Below are 16085 nucleotides of genomic sequence, written 5' to 3' on the forward strand. Positions count from 1 at the left end.
ACTTCCTGTTCATATTGGGTCACTTCCTGTTGATTAAAGGGCATTTCCAGTTCACTTCCCATATACATATTCGGTCACTTCCTGTTGATTTGGGGGCATTTTGGGATCACTTCCTGATCATATTGGTCACTTCCTGTTGATTTGGGTGCATTTCGGGATCACTTACTGTTCATATTGGGTTCCTTCCTGTTGATTTGGGGGCATTTTGGGATCACTTCCTGTTCAGATTGGTCACTTCCTATTGATTTGGGCGCATTTTGGGATGACTTTCTGTTCATATTGGGTCACTTCCTGTTGATTGGGTGGCATTTCAGGTCACTTCCTGTTCATTTTCGGTCACTTCCTGTTGATTTGGGGGCATTTTGGGATCACTTCCTGATCATATTGGTCACTTCCTGTTGATTTGGGTGCATTTCGGGATCACTTCCTGTTCATATTGGGTTCCTTCCTGTTGATTTGGGGGCATTTTGGGATCACTTCCTGTTCATATTGGTCACTTCCTATTGATTTGGGCGCATTTTGTGATGACTTTCTGTTCATATTGGGTCACTTCCTGTTGATTGGGGGGCATTTCGGGATGACTTCCTATTCATATTGGGTCACTTCCTGTTGATTTGGTGGCATTTCAGGTCACTTCCTGTTCATTATGTGTCAATTCTTATTGATTTGGGACATTTCCAGTTCACTTACTGTACATTTAAGGTCAGTTCCTGTTCATTTAGGGTCATTTCCTGTTGATTTGTGGGCATTACAGGTTCACTTCCTGTTCATTTTGGGTCACTTCCTGTTGATTTGGGCGCATTTCCAGTTCACTTCTTGTAGAGATTGGGTCACTTCCTGTTGATTTGGGGGCATTTCAGGGTCAGTTCCTGTTTGTTTTGGGTCATTTCCTATTGATTTGTGGGCATTACGGGTTCACTTCCTGTTCATATTGGGTCACTTCCTGTTGATTTGGGGGCATTTCCAGTTCACTTCCTGCAGATACTGAGTCAATTCCTGTTGATTTCGGCGCATTTCGGGTTCACTTCCTGTTCATATTGGTCACTTCCTATTGATTTGGGGGCATTTCCAGTTCACTTCCTGTGGATATTGGGTCACTTCCTGTTGATTTGGGGGCATTTTGGGATCACTTCCTGTTCATTTTGTGTCACTACCTGTTTATTTGGGGGCATTTGGTGTTCACTTCTCGTTCATATTGGGTCACTTCCTATTGATTTAGCGGCATTTCAGGTTCAAATCTTGTTGATATCAGGTCACTTCTTGTCTATTTGGCATGAGTAGCTGGCGGCCATGTTGGGCCAGGCGACCGTCGGTTGAGATATAGATTTCCAAGAGTACCTAATTCGCAGATCAAGCGCATTATTTCTTACTACTCCTCGATAGCGTTGACGTCATTTAGGTGCCGTATCGGTACTGATACTAGCATCGGTGCAACACTAGTTACCATGGCAGCAAAGGTGTGAGTTGTGAAGGGCGGGGCGCTGTGCCGACCGGTCAGGGTCATTGCTGAGGGAGTTCTGATGGTGGTTTCTTGGCTTTCAGAGTGTCTATGAGGGACTGGACGCCACGCTTGACGCTGGTGCTCACTCTGCGGCTCACGGAGTCCGCGGCGGGTGAGGACGAAGAACCGGCGCGTTGCGAGGGCGGCCGTGCAACCAGACACTTTTGATAGCGCAGCTGAAAGAAGGAGAAGGCATTAAAAGATATGACACAAAACTAAAGGTCATTTTAAATGCTAAATGCTAAAGGCGAGCATCCTCTTAAGCTCTCAGACACCTTTTTTTACTTAATTACTTTTTACTTTACTTATTGTTTCTTACCACGCACGCCGCCTGTACGGCCTCCGACACGCATCCGGCATTGGGGTCACACCAGAAGACGTGGCACTGGAAGTGCTGGTTTCCTGTGTCCATGATGAAAGCAAACGTGTGGACGTCTCGCCCGACTCCCATGAAGGATAAGAAACGGACACGGCACTCGACCAAAGCTTCTTCTTCTTCCTCCTATGGGGAAGTCAGGAAGAGACTTTGACTCATTGCTTCTACCTTGTATTGTTCATTCGTCACCTGTTTAACCCTTTATACTAAAGCAAGTGACTACCGTACTGGAAATCTACATATCTGATTAAGTACTGGCTAAGGTTGGTGAATATTGGTAGTGGACCTCTCTGACTACGCCCAGATTCAAATTTATGCATTTTTACGAAGGTTGTTCCGATCATGTATTTTTGCTCCCGATCCGATCCCGATCGTTTTAGTTTTCAGTATCTGCCGATCCCGATATTTCCCGATCCGATTGCTTTTTTTTTGCTCCCGATTCAATTCCAATCATTCCCGATAACTTTTCCCGATCATATACATTTTGGCAATGCATTAAGAAAAAAATGAATAAAACTCGGACAAATATATACATTCAACATACGGTACATAAGTACTGTATTTGTTTATTATGACAATAAATCCTCAAGATGGCATTTACATTATTAACATTCTTTCCGTGAGAGGGATCCACGGATAGAAAGACTTTGTATATTGTGACTAAATATTGCCATCTAGTGTATTTGTTGAGCTTTCAGTAAATTATACTGCAGCCATTCAACCCAAATGCATGATGGGACGTGGAACCATGACTGTGCGTAGTGCTACAAATTGATATATCTTCTCTGCGTTGGGAATTAACATAAGGTGTTAAGAAAAAGATCAATTGCAACCTTGCTTCCCACATTGCTTCCCATATTTCTAATCGCATGGAGAGAGATTGTAAGGCTTTAGCCTATTAAATAAAGGCTCCAAAGGCTGCCAAAAGTCACTCTACTCATTTTACGCTGCCTTTTATCTCTCTAAATGGGTAAAACGGCGCCATTACAGATTGAGCGCTACAATGCGTGAGTGGGTCGTGCAACGCATGCATTAATTGCGTTAAATATTTAACGTGATACATTTTTTAAAAAATAATTCCCGCTGTTATCGGGATAAATTTGATAACCCTACCTTAAGCCTAAACTAAAGACTCTGGATGAGTGTAACATATTATGTCTGTAACGTTAAATACAATTATAAAACGATTTAATTTAAAAAAATATATATATATATATATATATTTTTTTTTTTTTTAAAAAGGCATGGCCGATATTTTTTTGCCGATTCCGATACGGACCCGATCCGTCGGGACATCACTAGTCAAAACTATGCATTTCTTGCGCCAATATTTAGAAAATTAGAACTAAAAGTCCCACATGTACTGTATACTTTGACCTGGTTACAGGTTACAGTTCTCATTTTTGTGGTACCTGTGAATCCAACATTCTGAAAGGGTTTTGGACAAGGATGGGGAATATTAGAAGTGGACCTCTCGGAAAACTCTCATGGTCAAAACAATGCATTTGTACTGTACCTTAATTTAGAAAATTTGAATTAAAAGTCCTACCTGTATACTTTGATCTGGTTACAGGTCACAGTTCTCATTTTTGTGGCACTGTAAATCCATAATTTTGAATAAGTTCTGGCCAGGGTTGGTGATTAATAGTAGTGGAACTCTCTGACTACATACGTACTGAAAACTGCATTTTTACTGGAGCAAACTTCAGGAAATTTGGATTAAAAGTCCTACACATTCACTTTGATTAGGTTACAGTTCTCAAATTTGTGGTACTGTAAACCCACAATTTTGAATAAATTCTGGCCAGGGTTGGTGAATATTAGTTGTGAACCTCTCTGACTACTCACACACTCAAAACTATGCATTTTACTGTACCAAAATTTAGAAAATTTGAATTAAAAGACCTACATGTATACTTTGATTAGGTTACATTTCTCATTTTTGTGCTACTGTAAATCCACAATTCTGAATAAGTTCTGGACAAAAATGGTGAATGTTAGAAGTGGACCTATCTGAATACTGCCATAGTCAAATCTATGCATTTTTACTGTATCCTAATTTAGAAACTTTGAATTAAAAGTCCTACATCTATACTTTGATCTGGTTAAAGCTCTCATTTGTGTGGTACTGTAAACCCACAATTATGAATTAGTTCTAGTCAAGGTTGGTGAATATTACTAGTTGACCTCTCTGACTACTCACATACTCAAAACTAGGCATTTTTGTTGTACCAATATTTGGAAAAATGAACTAAAAGTCATGCATTTAAACTTTAATCAAGTTACAGTTCTCATTTACATATGTGGTACTGTAAATCCACAATTTTGAATAAGTTGTGGACCTCTCTGGGTACACACATACTCAATACTATGCATTTCTGCTGGACCAAAATTTGGAAAATTTGAATTAAAAGTCCTACATGCATACTTTGATCTGGTTACAGGTTACAGTTCTCTTTTTTGTGGTACTGTAAATCCACCATTCTGAATAAGTTCTGGACAAGGATGGTTATTATTAGTAGTCGACCTCTCTGACTACTCACACACTAAAAACTATGCCTTTTTGCTTTACCAAAATTTAGAAATTCTGAATTAAAAGTACTACATGCATACATTGATCTGGTTACAGGTTACAGTTCTTATTTTTGTGGTACTGTAAATCCAAAATTCTGAATAAATTCTGAACAAGAAAGGTGAACATTCAAAGTGGACCTCTCTGACTACTCACATAGCCAAAACTATGCATTTTTACCTTACCTAAATTTAGAAAATTTGAATTAAAAGTCATCCATGTATACTTTGGTTAAGTTACAGTTCTCATTTTTGTGGTACTGTAAATTCACAATCCGGAATTAGTTCTGGACAAAGATGGTGAAAATTAGAAGTGGACCTATCTGAATACTACCTTAGTCAAAACTATGCATTTTTATTGTGCCAATATTTAGAAATTTTGAATTAAAAGTCCTACATGCATACTTTGACCTGGTTACAGGTTACAGTTCTCATATTTGTGGCACTGTAAATCCACAGTTCTGAATAAGTTTTGGTGAATATTAGTAGTGGACCTCTCTGTGTTGCCAGCTTGATGGCTTCCAAAACCGTCCATGATGTAGGCTGGTCTTTCAATGCCTCCTGGGCCACTCCCCCGGTCCACCCTTGCTGCCAACCTTCCCACATCAAATGGATTGGACATCTAGCGTCGTCAGTGGCAGCCAATGAGTTAACATAGAAACTTGAAAACTAGCTGAAAATTTTGGTTGAAAACATCAACATCTTTTGAAATGACTGCCCTATAAATGGTTAATCGAAATCTAGTTACCAAATAGATTGGATTCAATTAGAACTCCGACATAACATTTCATTGAACATGCCTTTTCTTTGATAACAGCCAGAGTGGTATCGGCGATGCTCAGAATAACAGGTGTCCAGTCCTCCTTGCCCGTAGAGGACACCAGGCTGTCAATGGCTCCGTTTATGATGTCCATACCTGGAGAAAGAATACACACGGGGGAGCGTGAACCGAGAGAAGGCGGGGATTTACGGCGAGGCGGCGGAGCGTTCGATTTTTATAAGAGCAGATTTATTCGTACCTATGGGCCGAGTCACTGAGGTCGTTCCCAGATAGAACACGTGGAACTTTTGCACCAGCTCAGTCTTTGGTATTGGAAATTCTGCACAGTGGAGAAAGAAATCCCATTCAAACATGTTTGCATATTTGATGCTAGATTTGCATACAATGCAATTCTATAGTATTATACCTAAAAATATGAAATTTCAAAACGCTACTTGTCCTACACTTTTTGTCCAAATGACATCATTTATACATCGAAAAATTCAGGACACAAAAGTTAGATGCAGTTTTTGCCAAAAACGTACGGTTTGGCTAAAATATGTCAGAAACATACTCATTCATTTCTAATGGCCCAAATTTCCCATTCATATCCAATGGCCCAATTCACCCGCCATTCATTTCAATAGCACAAAATTTTCCATTCACTCCTATCGATTTCCAACCCATGTGAGTTGGAAAAACAGGATCAATAGGAAGTGACACCGAAAGGTCCCCAAATAAAAAAGAATTGATCAATACGAACAGGAAGTGACCCGATATCTACAAGAAGTGACCCTGTAATGCCTCAAAATCAACAGGAAGTTACCCGATGTACAGTAAGTTATCCTAAAATGTCTTCAAATCAACAGGAAGTGACCCGATTGTCAACAGGAGTGACCCTGAAATGCCCCCAAATCAACAGGAAGTTACCCGAAATCTACAGGACGTCCTAGATGCCTCAAAATAAACAGGAAGTGACCCAATATCTATGAGAAGTGACCCTGAAATAAAAATCAACAGGAAATTACCAAATAGGATCAGGAAGTGACCCTAAAATACCTTTAAATCACCAGGAAGTGACCCGATATCAATAAGAAGTGACCCTGAAATGCATCCAAATCAAAAGGAAGTGACCCGATATGAACAGGAAGTGAACCTGAAATGCCTAAAACTATAGGGAGTGACCCAGTAATGCCTCAAAATCAACAGGAAATGACCCAATATCTACAGGAAGTGGATCCGAAATGCCCCAAAATCAACAGGAAGTGACCCGATATCAATAGGAAGTGACCCAAAAATGCCTAAAAAACAACAGGAAGTGACCCTTACAAGCCTCAAAAGGAACAGGAAGGTACCCAATATCTACAGGAAGTGACCCCGGAACGCCTCAAAATCAACAGAAAGTTACCCGATATCAATGGGAAGTGACCCAAAAATGCCTAAAAAACAACAGGAAATGACCCTTAAATGCCTCAAAATCAACAGGAAGTGACCCAATATCTACAGGACGTGACGCCAGAATGCCTCAAAATCAACAGAAAGTGACCCGATAACAATATGAAGTGACTCAAAAATTCCTCAAAAACAACAGGAAGTGACACTTAAAAGCCTCAAAATCATCAGGAAGTGACCCAATATCTACAGGAAGTGACGCCGGAATGCCTCAAAATCAACAGAAAGTGACCCTATAAGGACATGAAGTGACCCAAAAAATCCTCAAAAACAACAGGAAGTGACCCTTAAAAGCCTCAAAATCATCAGGAAGTGACCCAATATCTATAGGAAGTGACCCCGAAAGGCCTCACAATCAACAGGAGGTGACCCGATATCGATAGGTAGTGATCCTGAAATGCCTCAAAATCAACAGGAAGTGACTCAAGATCAACAGGTAGAGACCCCGAAATGTCCCCAAATCAACAAGAAATGACCAGAAATCGACAGGAAGTAACTCGGTATCTGCAGGAAGTGACCCGATATCAACAGGAAGTGACCCCGGAATGCTTCAAAATCAACAGGAAGTGACCCGATATCTACAGGAAGTGACCCTGAAACGCCTCAACATGAATAGGAAGTGACCCAGTAATGCCTCAAAATTGACAGGATGTTACCCAGAATGAACAGGAAGTGACCCAAAATCAACAGGAAGCGACTCGGTACCTATAGAAGGTGACCTTTTAATTAAAGGAAGTGACCTGTAATACCTCAAAATCAACAGGAAGTGACCCAATATCTACAGGAAGTGGACCTGTAATGCCTCAAAATCAACAGGAAGTGACCCGATATCAATGGGAAATGATCCCGAAATGTCCCCAAATCAACAAGAAATGACCAGAAATCAACAGGACGTAACTCGGTATCTGCAGGAAGTGACCCGGTTTCAATAGAAGGTGACCTTTTATTTATAGGAAGTGACCCGTAATACCTCAAAATCAACAGAAAGTGACCCTATACGGACATGAAGTGACCCAAAAAATCCTCAAAAACAACAGGAAGTGACCCTTAAAAGCCTCAAAATCATCAGGAAGTGACCCAATTCCTATAGGAAGTGGACCTGAAATGCTCCAAAATCAACAGGAAGTGACCCGTTATCAATAGGAAGTGACCCCGAAATGCCTCACAACACGCGGTGACCCGATATCTACAGGAAGTGGACCTGAAATGCCCCAAAATCAACAGGAAGTGACCCCGGAATGCCTCAAAACCAACAGGAAGTGACCCGATATCTATAGGTAGTGATCCTGAAATGCCTCAAAATCAACAGGAAGTGACTCTAAAATGCCTTCAAATCAACAGGAAGTGACCCAATATCAACAGGAAGTGACCCTCAAACGCCTCAACATGAATGGGAAGTGACCCAGTAATGCCTCAAAATCAACAGGAAGTTAACCAATATGTACAGGAAGTGACCCAAAATCAACAGGAAGTAACTCAGTATCTACAGGAAGTGTCCCGATAGTAACAGGAAGTGACCCCGGAATGCCTCAAAATCAACAGGAAGTGACCCAATATCTACAGGAAGTGACCCTGAAACGCCTCAAAATGAACGGGAAGTGACCCAGTAATGCCTCAAAATCAACAGGAAGTTACCCAATATGTACATGAAGTGACCCAAAATCAACAGGAAGTAACTCAATATCTAAAGGAAGTGGCCCGAAACCAACAGGAAGTGACCCCAGAATGCCTCAAAATCAACAGAAAGTTACCCAATATGTACAGGTAGAGACCCCGAAATGTCCCCAAATCAACAGGAAATGACCAGAAACCAACAGGAAGTAACTCAGTATCTACAGGAAGTGACCCAATAGCAACAGGAAGTGACCCCGGAATGCCTCAAAATCAACAGGAAGTGACCCAATATCTACAGGAAGTGACCCTGAAACGCCTCATGAATGGGAAGTGACCCAGTGATGCCTCAAAATCAACAGGAAGTTACCCAACATGTACGGGAAGTGACCCCGAAATGTCCCCATATCAACAGGAAATGACCAGAAATCAATAGGAAGTGACCCCGGAATGCCTCAAAATCAACAGGAAGTGACCCAATATCTACAGGAAGTGACCCTGAAAGGCCTCAACATGAATGGGAAGTGACCCAGTAATGCCTCAAAATCAACAGGAAGTTACCCAATATGTACAGGAAGTGACCCAAAATCAAGAGGAAGTAACTCGGTATCTACAGGAAGTGACCTTTTATCAACAGGAAGTGACCTGTAATGCCTCAAAATCAACAGGAAGTGACCCGATATATACAGGAAGTAAACCTGAAGTAACCCTGAAATGTCTCAACATAAATATGAACAGGAAGTGACTCTAAAATGCCTCCAAATCAAGAGGAAGTCACCCAATATTAACAGGAAGTGACCCCGAAATGCCCCCAAATCAACCTGTTCACTGTTATCATGAACGATTTGGCACCATCAGCATCTTAATGAGAGATTTTCAGGGAGTAGTAATTCATCACGAGCTCATCTCCATGATGGATATGGAAGGACTAAGACTAATCAATCTGGGATAATGACTCCTACCTGGATTCAACTCATCTGAGTGCTTTCGTATCAGCGCTTTAGGGAAAACGGATCAAGGGTGAGTATGATTCTTTTTTACACTTGAATGCACACTAAAGACAAACAGAGGAGAAAGGGGAGACCCATTCAACTCAAGTCTAGTGGAACACAAATGGGCAACCATTCAGGGTCGCGTGGCTCGGTCAGGTTTAAAATCTGGGTAGCTCACAATCCCATATGCGATACAAGATCCAAGATAAGAATGATATCACAATATGGCGATACAGCAATTATCGATACATGGGTCAGGAAATAGCTCTAAAATATAAAATATATTTATTTTTGGTCGCTTCCTATTGATTTGGGGGCATTTCTGAGTCATTTCCTGTTGATTTTATGGCATTTACAGGTCACTTCCTGTTTGTTTTGGGTGGCATTTACAGGTCCTTTCCTGACGATTTTAGGGTATGAACAGGTCACTTCCTGTTCATTTTGGGGCATTTATAGGTCACTTCCTGTTGATTTTGTAGCATTTAAAGATCACTTCCTTTTGATTTTGGGTTACTGGGGCAATTCACGTTTCGTTTCCATGTCATTTCCTGTTGATTTCCCGTCACTTCCTTTTCCTTTTGGGCCATTTACGGATCACTTCCTGTTGATTTAATGGCATTTACAGGTCCCTTCCTGTTTGTTTTGGGTGGCATTTACAGGTCCTTTCCTGACGATTTTAGGGTATGAACAGGTCACTTCCTGTTCATTTTGGGTTACTGGGGCATTTTACGTCATGTCCCGTTTATTTTCGGTCACTTCCTGTTGATTTGGGGGCATTGCGGGTCACTTCCTGTTGATTTTAGGGCATTTACAGGTCATTTCCTGTTGATTTTGGGTACTGCGCCATTTCATGCCGTTTCCTGTTGATTTTCAGTCACTTCCTGTTGATTTTGGGGCATTTATAGGTCAGTTCCTATTGATTTTGGGGCATTCACGGGTCACTTCCTGATGATTTTAGGGCATGAACAGGTCACTTCCTGTTGATTTTGGGTTACTAGGGCATTTTACGTCATTTCCCGTTAATTTGCGGTCAATCCCTGTTGATTTGGGGGCATTTACAGGTCATTTCCTATTGATTATGGGTTACTGCGCCATTTCATGCCGTTTCCTGTTGATTTTCAGTCACTTCCTGTTGATTTTGGGGCATTTATATGTCACTTCCTGTTGATTTTGGGTTACTGGGGCAATTCACATTTAATTTCCATGTCATTTCCTGTTGATTTCCCGTCACTTCCTTTTCCTTTTGGGGCATTTACGGATCACTTCCTGTTGATTTTATGGCATTAACAGGTCACTTCCTGTTTGTTTTGTGTGGCATTTACAGGTCCCTTCCTGATGATTTTAGGGTATGTACAGGTCACTTCCTGTTGATTTTGGGTTACTAGAGCATTTTACATCATGTCCCGTTTATTTTCGGTCACTTCCTGTTGATTTGGGGGCATTCCAGGTCACTCCCTGTTGATTTTAGGGCATTTACAGGTCATTTACTGTTGATTTTAGGTTACTGCGCCATTTCATGCTGTTTCCTGTTGATTTTCAGTCACTTTCTGTTGATTTTGGGGTATTTATAGGTCACTTCCTGTTGATTTTGTAGCATTTAAAGGTCACTTCCTTTTGATTTTGGGTTACTGGGGCAATTCACGTTTCATTTCCATGTCATTTCCTGTTGAAGGCAATAGGTACCGTTCTCGCACACACCATATAATTGTTTGCATTAGTCTAACGCATTCATCTAACTATAGTTTAGGCAGACTTCACTCCGTGCCCTTGAACACAGTAAAGTGAATCACCTTATCGGCGCTCATGAGGGGGAAAAGGAAAAATGGTACCGTTTCTCGTAGGCACCGTCTGACTGTTTGCATTACTCGAACACAAGTAATATAATCAATCGGACAGGAGCGGTGAGCAGCGGAGCACCACTTCGTCCGGCTGTCACCGCTCCCACGTCCGTCTTGGCGGGGGGGGGGGGGGGGGGGGGGGGCGAATTCCAACACTGTTGATTTCCCGTCACTTCCTTTTCCTTTTGGGGCATTTACGGATCACTTCCTGTTGATTTTAGGGCATTTACAGGTGACTTCCTGTTTGTTTTAGGGGGCATTTACAGGTCCCTTCCTGTTCGTTTTGGGTTACTTGGGAAATTCAGGTCATTTCCTGTTGATTTTGGGTCACTGGGAAAATTCACATCATTTCCTGTTAATTTTCGATCACTTCCTTTTCCTCTTGGGGCATTTACGGCTTACTTTCTGTTGCTGATTGGTTACTGAACAGAAAGTGGCACAGAAATGTTTTGCACAGGAAGTTTCCCGATATCAGCAGAAAGTGACTCTGAAAAGCCCCCCAAATCAACAGAAAGTGATCTGATGTCAAAAGGAAGTCACCTGAATCAACAGGAAGCGATCCAAAACTGCCAAATCAACAGGAAGTGACCTGATACCAACAGGAAGTGACATGTTATCAACAGGGAAGTAACCTGATATCAACAGGAAGTGACCTGCATCAACAGGAAGTGATCGAAAAATGCCAAATCGACAGGTAGTGACCTGATATCAACAGGACCTGATCTGATGTCAACAAGAAGTGACCCCGTATTAACAGCAAGTGATATATAAAAAGGCCAAATCGACAGGAAGTGACCTGATATCAGCAGAAAGTGAGCCTGAAAAGCCTCAAATCAATAGGAAGTGACCTGATATCAACCGGAAGTGCCCAGTATCAACAGTAGGTGATCCAAAAATGCCAAATCAACGGGAAGTGACTTGTTATCAACAGGGAAGTGACCTGATATCAACAGGAAGTGATCCGTATCAACAGGAAGTTATCCAAAAATGCCAAATCAACAGGATGTGACCTGACATAAACAGGAAGTAACCTGATGTCATCAAGAAGTGACCCCGTATCAACAGGAAGTGATCTAACAATGCCACATTGACAGGAAGTGACCTGATATCAACGGAAAGTGACCCTGAAAAGCCCCTAAATCAACAGGAAGTGACCTGTTATCAACAGGATGTGACCTAATGTCAACAAGAAGTGACGCCGTATTGACTGGAAGTGAAGCCTGAAAAGCCCCAAATCAATAGGAAGTGACCTGATATCAACAGGAAATGACATGTTATCAACAGGGAAGTAACCTGATATCAACAGGAAGTGACCTGCATCAACAGGAAGTGATCGAAAAATGCCAAATCGACAGGTAGTGACCTGATATCAACAGGAACTGATCTGATGTCAACAAGAAGTGACCCCGTATTAACAGCAAGTGATATAAAAAGGCCAAATCGACAGGAAGTGACCTGATATCAGCACAAAGTGAGCCTGAAAAGCCCCAAATCAATAAGAAGTGACCTGATGTCAACAGGAGGTGCCCTGTATCAAAAATAGGTGATCCAAAAATGCCAAATCAACAGGAAATGACCTGATGTTAGCAGACAATGAACCTGAAATGCCCCCAAACCAACAGGAAGTGACTTGTTATCAACAGGGAAGTGACCCGATATCAACAGGAAGTGATCCGCATCAACAGGAAGCTATCCAAAAATGCCAAATCAACGGGATGTGACCTGACATAAACAGGAAATGACCTGATTGTCAGGGAGTGCGGGCGGGCAAGGTGGACCCAAGCGCAGGGAAATTGAGGCGAAGCAGATAACGGTGCAAAAATGATTTAATTAAAGCCAACTAAAAACAAAGTACAAAACAAAGGCTGTGGTAATCAAAAGATAGCACTGAGGCAAACAAAACTATCACTAACAAAAGACTGCTTTTCAAAAACTTACACGGAACACGAGGGCTTGGAATAATGCTGACCAGATCATGGACGTGGACATTGACGTTGACAATGATGCAACAAGGACTGAAAAGAAACTGGGAGCTTATATACACACGCAGACAAAGGGTAACGAGACAATGAGGAACAGATGGGTGACACAGGTGGACGCAGATTGGAGGATACACAAGGAGCGGTACACCAGGTGAAATCAATGGCAATTACAAGGACGCACTAGGAGGGAATCAACACAAAACCTAACACTGATGTCATCAAGAAGTGACCCCGCATCAACAGGAAGTGATCTAAAAATGCCACATTGACAGGAAGTGATCTGATATCAACAGAAAGTGACCCTGAAAAGCCCCTAAATCAACAGGAAGTGACCTGTTATCAACAGGATGTGACCTGATATAAACATGAAGTGACCTAATGTCAACAAGAAGTGACCCTGTATCGACAGGAAGTGATCTATAAATGCCACATTGACAGGAAGTGACCTGATATCAGCAGAAAGTGAGCCTGAAAAGCCCCAAATCAATAGGAAGTGACCTGATATCAGGAAGTGCCTTGTATCAACAGTAGGTGATCCAAAAATGCCAAATCAACAGGAAGTGACCTGACATCAGCAGACAGTGACCCTGAAATGTCCCCAAACCAACAGGAAGTGACTTGCAATCAACAGGAAGTTATCCAAAAATGCCAAATCAACAGGATGTGACCTGACATAAACAGGACGTGACCTGATGTCATCAAGAAGTGACCCTGTATCAACAGGAAGTGATCTGATGTCAAAAGGAAGTCACCTGAATCAACAGGAAGTGACTTGTTATCAATAGGGAAGTGTCCTGATATCAACAGGAAGTGATCTGCATCAATAGGAAGTTATCCAAAAATGCCAAATCAACAGGATGTGACCTGACAAAAACAGGAAGTGACCTGATGTCATCAAGAAGTGACCCTGTATCAACAGGAAGTGATCTGATGTCAAAAGGAAGTCACCTGAATCAACAGGAAGCGATCCAAAACTGCCAAATCAACAGGCAGTGACATGTTATCAACAGGGAAGTAACCTGATATCAACAGGAAGTGACCTGCATCAACAGGAAGTGATCGAAAAATGCCAAATCAACAAGTAGCCAAAAATGCCAAATCAACAGGATGTGACCTGACATAAACAGGTAGTGACCTGATGTCATCAAGAAGTGACCCCGCATCAACAGGAAGTGATCTAAAAATGCCATATTGACAGGAAGTGACCTGATATCAACAGAAAGTGACCCTGAAAAGCCCCTAAATCAACAGGAAGTGACCTGTTATCAACAGGAAGTGACCTGTGTCAACAAGAAGTGCTGCCATATTGACAGGAAGTGATCTATAAAAGTCACATTGACAGGAAGTGACCTCATATCAGCAGAAAGTCAGCCTGAAAAGCCCCAAATCAATAGGAAGTGACCTGATATCAACAGGAAATGACCTGGTATCAACAGGAAGTGACCTGTATCAAAAGGAAGTGACCTGATATCATCAGGACAAGATCCAAAAAGGTTTATTCCCGAGTGTCCCAGAGCCCGCGAAACTTGCCACCCTCCCCATTCAAGTGAATTGGACATCCCCTAGTGATAAAGTAATGTGCGAGAGGGTTCATCCTGGCTAGAGGAAGAACTAATTTCATTTTTTAAACTCATTGTCTGCCTTTGACAGCAATAGACGTCCAATCCACTTGAAGCGGAAGTCTGGGTTAGGGAGCCTTTCACCTCAAACAAACACTAATTGCCTTCTAATAAGTGGTAGAAGCTTAAGAGTCAATATAGATCTTCCCTTATTAGAGATGCTGGTCTTCCTTTTCCAGAGAACAAATCTACATTCATGAATTCAGATGGTGCTTTTCTTTCTTCCGATGTAATTATCAGGTCCCGGAACCCACGGGACTTTAAGCAAAAATGGAAAACAGCAAAGGGGATTTCTTCTAGTCTTATCAGTGCATAATACCATCTATATATTATGACATAGTTGTACTTTGGAGGGATGCTGTAATGCGAGACAAGACACCACATAGCACACGGTCGACAGATCCATCCTCTCATAGGGGAGATACAAAAGAATAGTACATCGGTTTTGTGTGTATTTGTGTGTGTTTATACCTTGTAGGGGTACATCCGAGCCAGTCTGGGAGGAGCTGCCAGCTGCAGCTTTGGCACTTTTCCTTTCCGCCATAATCTGGACAATAGAGAGTTGAGGGAAGGGAAACACAAGCACACAGAATTATGAGTGAGAGGAGCAAAACAAGACATTGACAAGAGGAATGACATACAATGAGAAAACATGAGAAGAAACATCATGATACGTATTCCATCTGAAGATCAGCGACATTATTCATGCTATCATAGTTCTCGGATGTAAATTTTCAGAAGTAATCGCTGAATACTTGCTGAGTTCCCATATGACCTGTGTCAAAAGATGCAATCTGTCTCCCTCTTCCACTCGGTTAACATGTCAAACTAGAAACTGCAATTTCTGGAGAAATTACGATGGGACTTTGCTCTGGGAGGTACAGATCTATCATGTCACTTCCTGTTGATTTGAGGATATTTTGGGGACATGTCCTGCTGAATGGCTGTCAATGGAATCAACTTATTTGTCAATGGGCTGTAATGGTAAGTTTTTGGTCAAAAATCACAACCACACAGGGTTTTCTGCCATTAATAATGAACTGGTAATTTGGACGTGCATGGCCGTCAATTGCATCTACTTACTTGGGCACCAGTTGAATGTGAATGGGCTGTCATGGTAAGTTTTTGGTCAAAAATCACTTCCACATAGGGTTTTCTGCCATTGAAAATGAATGGGAAATTTGGACGTGCATGGCCGTCAATGGCCTTGACTTACTTGGGCGCCAGTTGAATATCAATGGCTTTAATGGTAAGTTTTTGGTCAAAAATCACAACCACCGAGGGTTTTCTGCCATTGATAATCAACAGGAAATTTGGACGTGCATGGCTGTCAATGGCATCGACATGGGCGCCAGTTAAATGTCAATGGCTTTAATGGTAAGT

General features: G+C 41.8%; 1 protein-coding gene across 3 annotated transcripts in view; it reads right to left on the reverse strand.

The window, feature by feature from the left end:
* Positions 1–245: 245 nt before the first annotated feature.
* LOC130923704 (amyloid beta precursor protein binding family B member 2-like) overlaps positions 246–16085 on the reverse strand; it is an 89786-nt gene continuing 73946 nt past the window's right edge. For all 3 annotated transcript variants that reach the window (XM_057849618.1, XM_057849617.1, XM_057849619.1), the window contains 5 exons: positions 15174–15249; positions 5468–5548; positions 5249–5364; positions 1821–2003; positions 246–1677 (listed from right to left, as the gene is read on the reverse strand). In XM_057849618.1, the coding sequence (XP_057705601.1) occupies positions 1501–1677; positions 1821–2003; positions 5249–5364; positions 5468–5548; positions 15174–15249 (633 nt within the window). In that variant the 3' untranslated portion in view covers positions 246–1500. The remainder of the gene's footprint in view (positions 1678–1820; positions 2004–5248; positions 5365–5467; positions 5549–15173; positions 15250–16085) is intronic.

This window comes from Corythoichthys intestinalis, chromosome 11 (genome assembly GCF_030265065.1).
Source record: "Corythoichthys intestinalis isolate RoL2023-P3 chromosome 11, ASM3026506v1, whole genome shotgun sequence".
Taxonomy (NCBI): Eukaryota; Metazoa; Chordata; class Actinopteri; order Syngnathiformes; family Syngnathidae; genus Corythoichthys; species Corythoichthys intestinalis.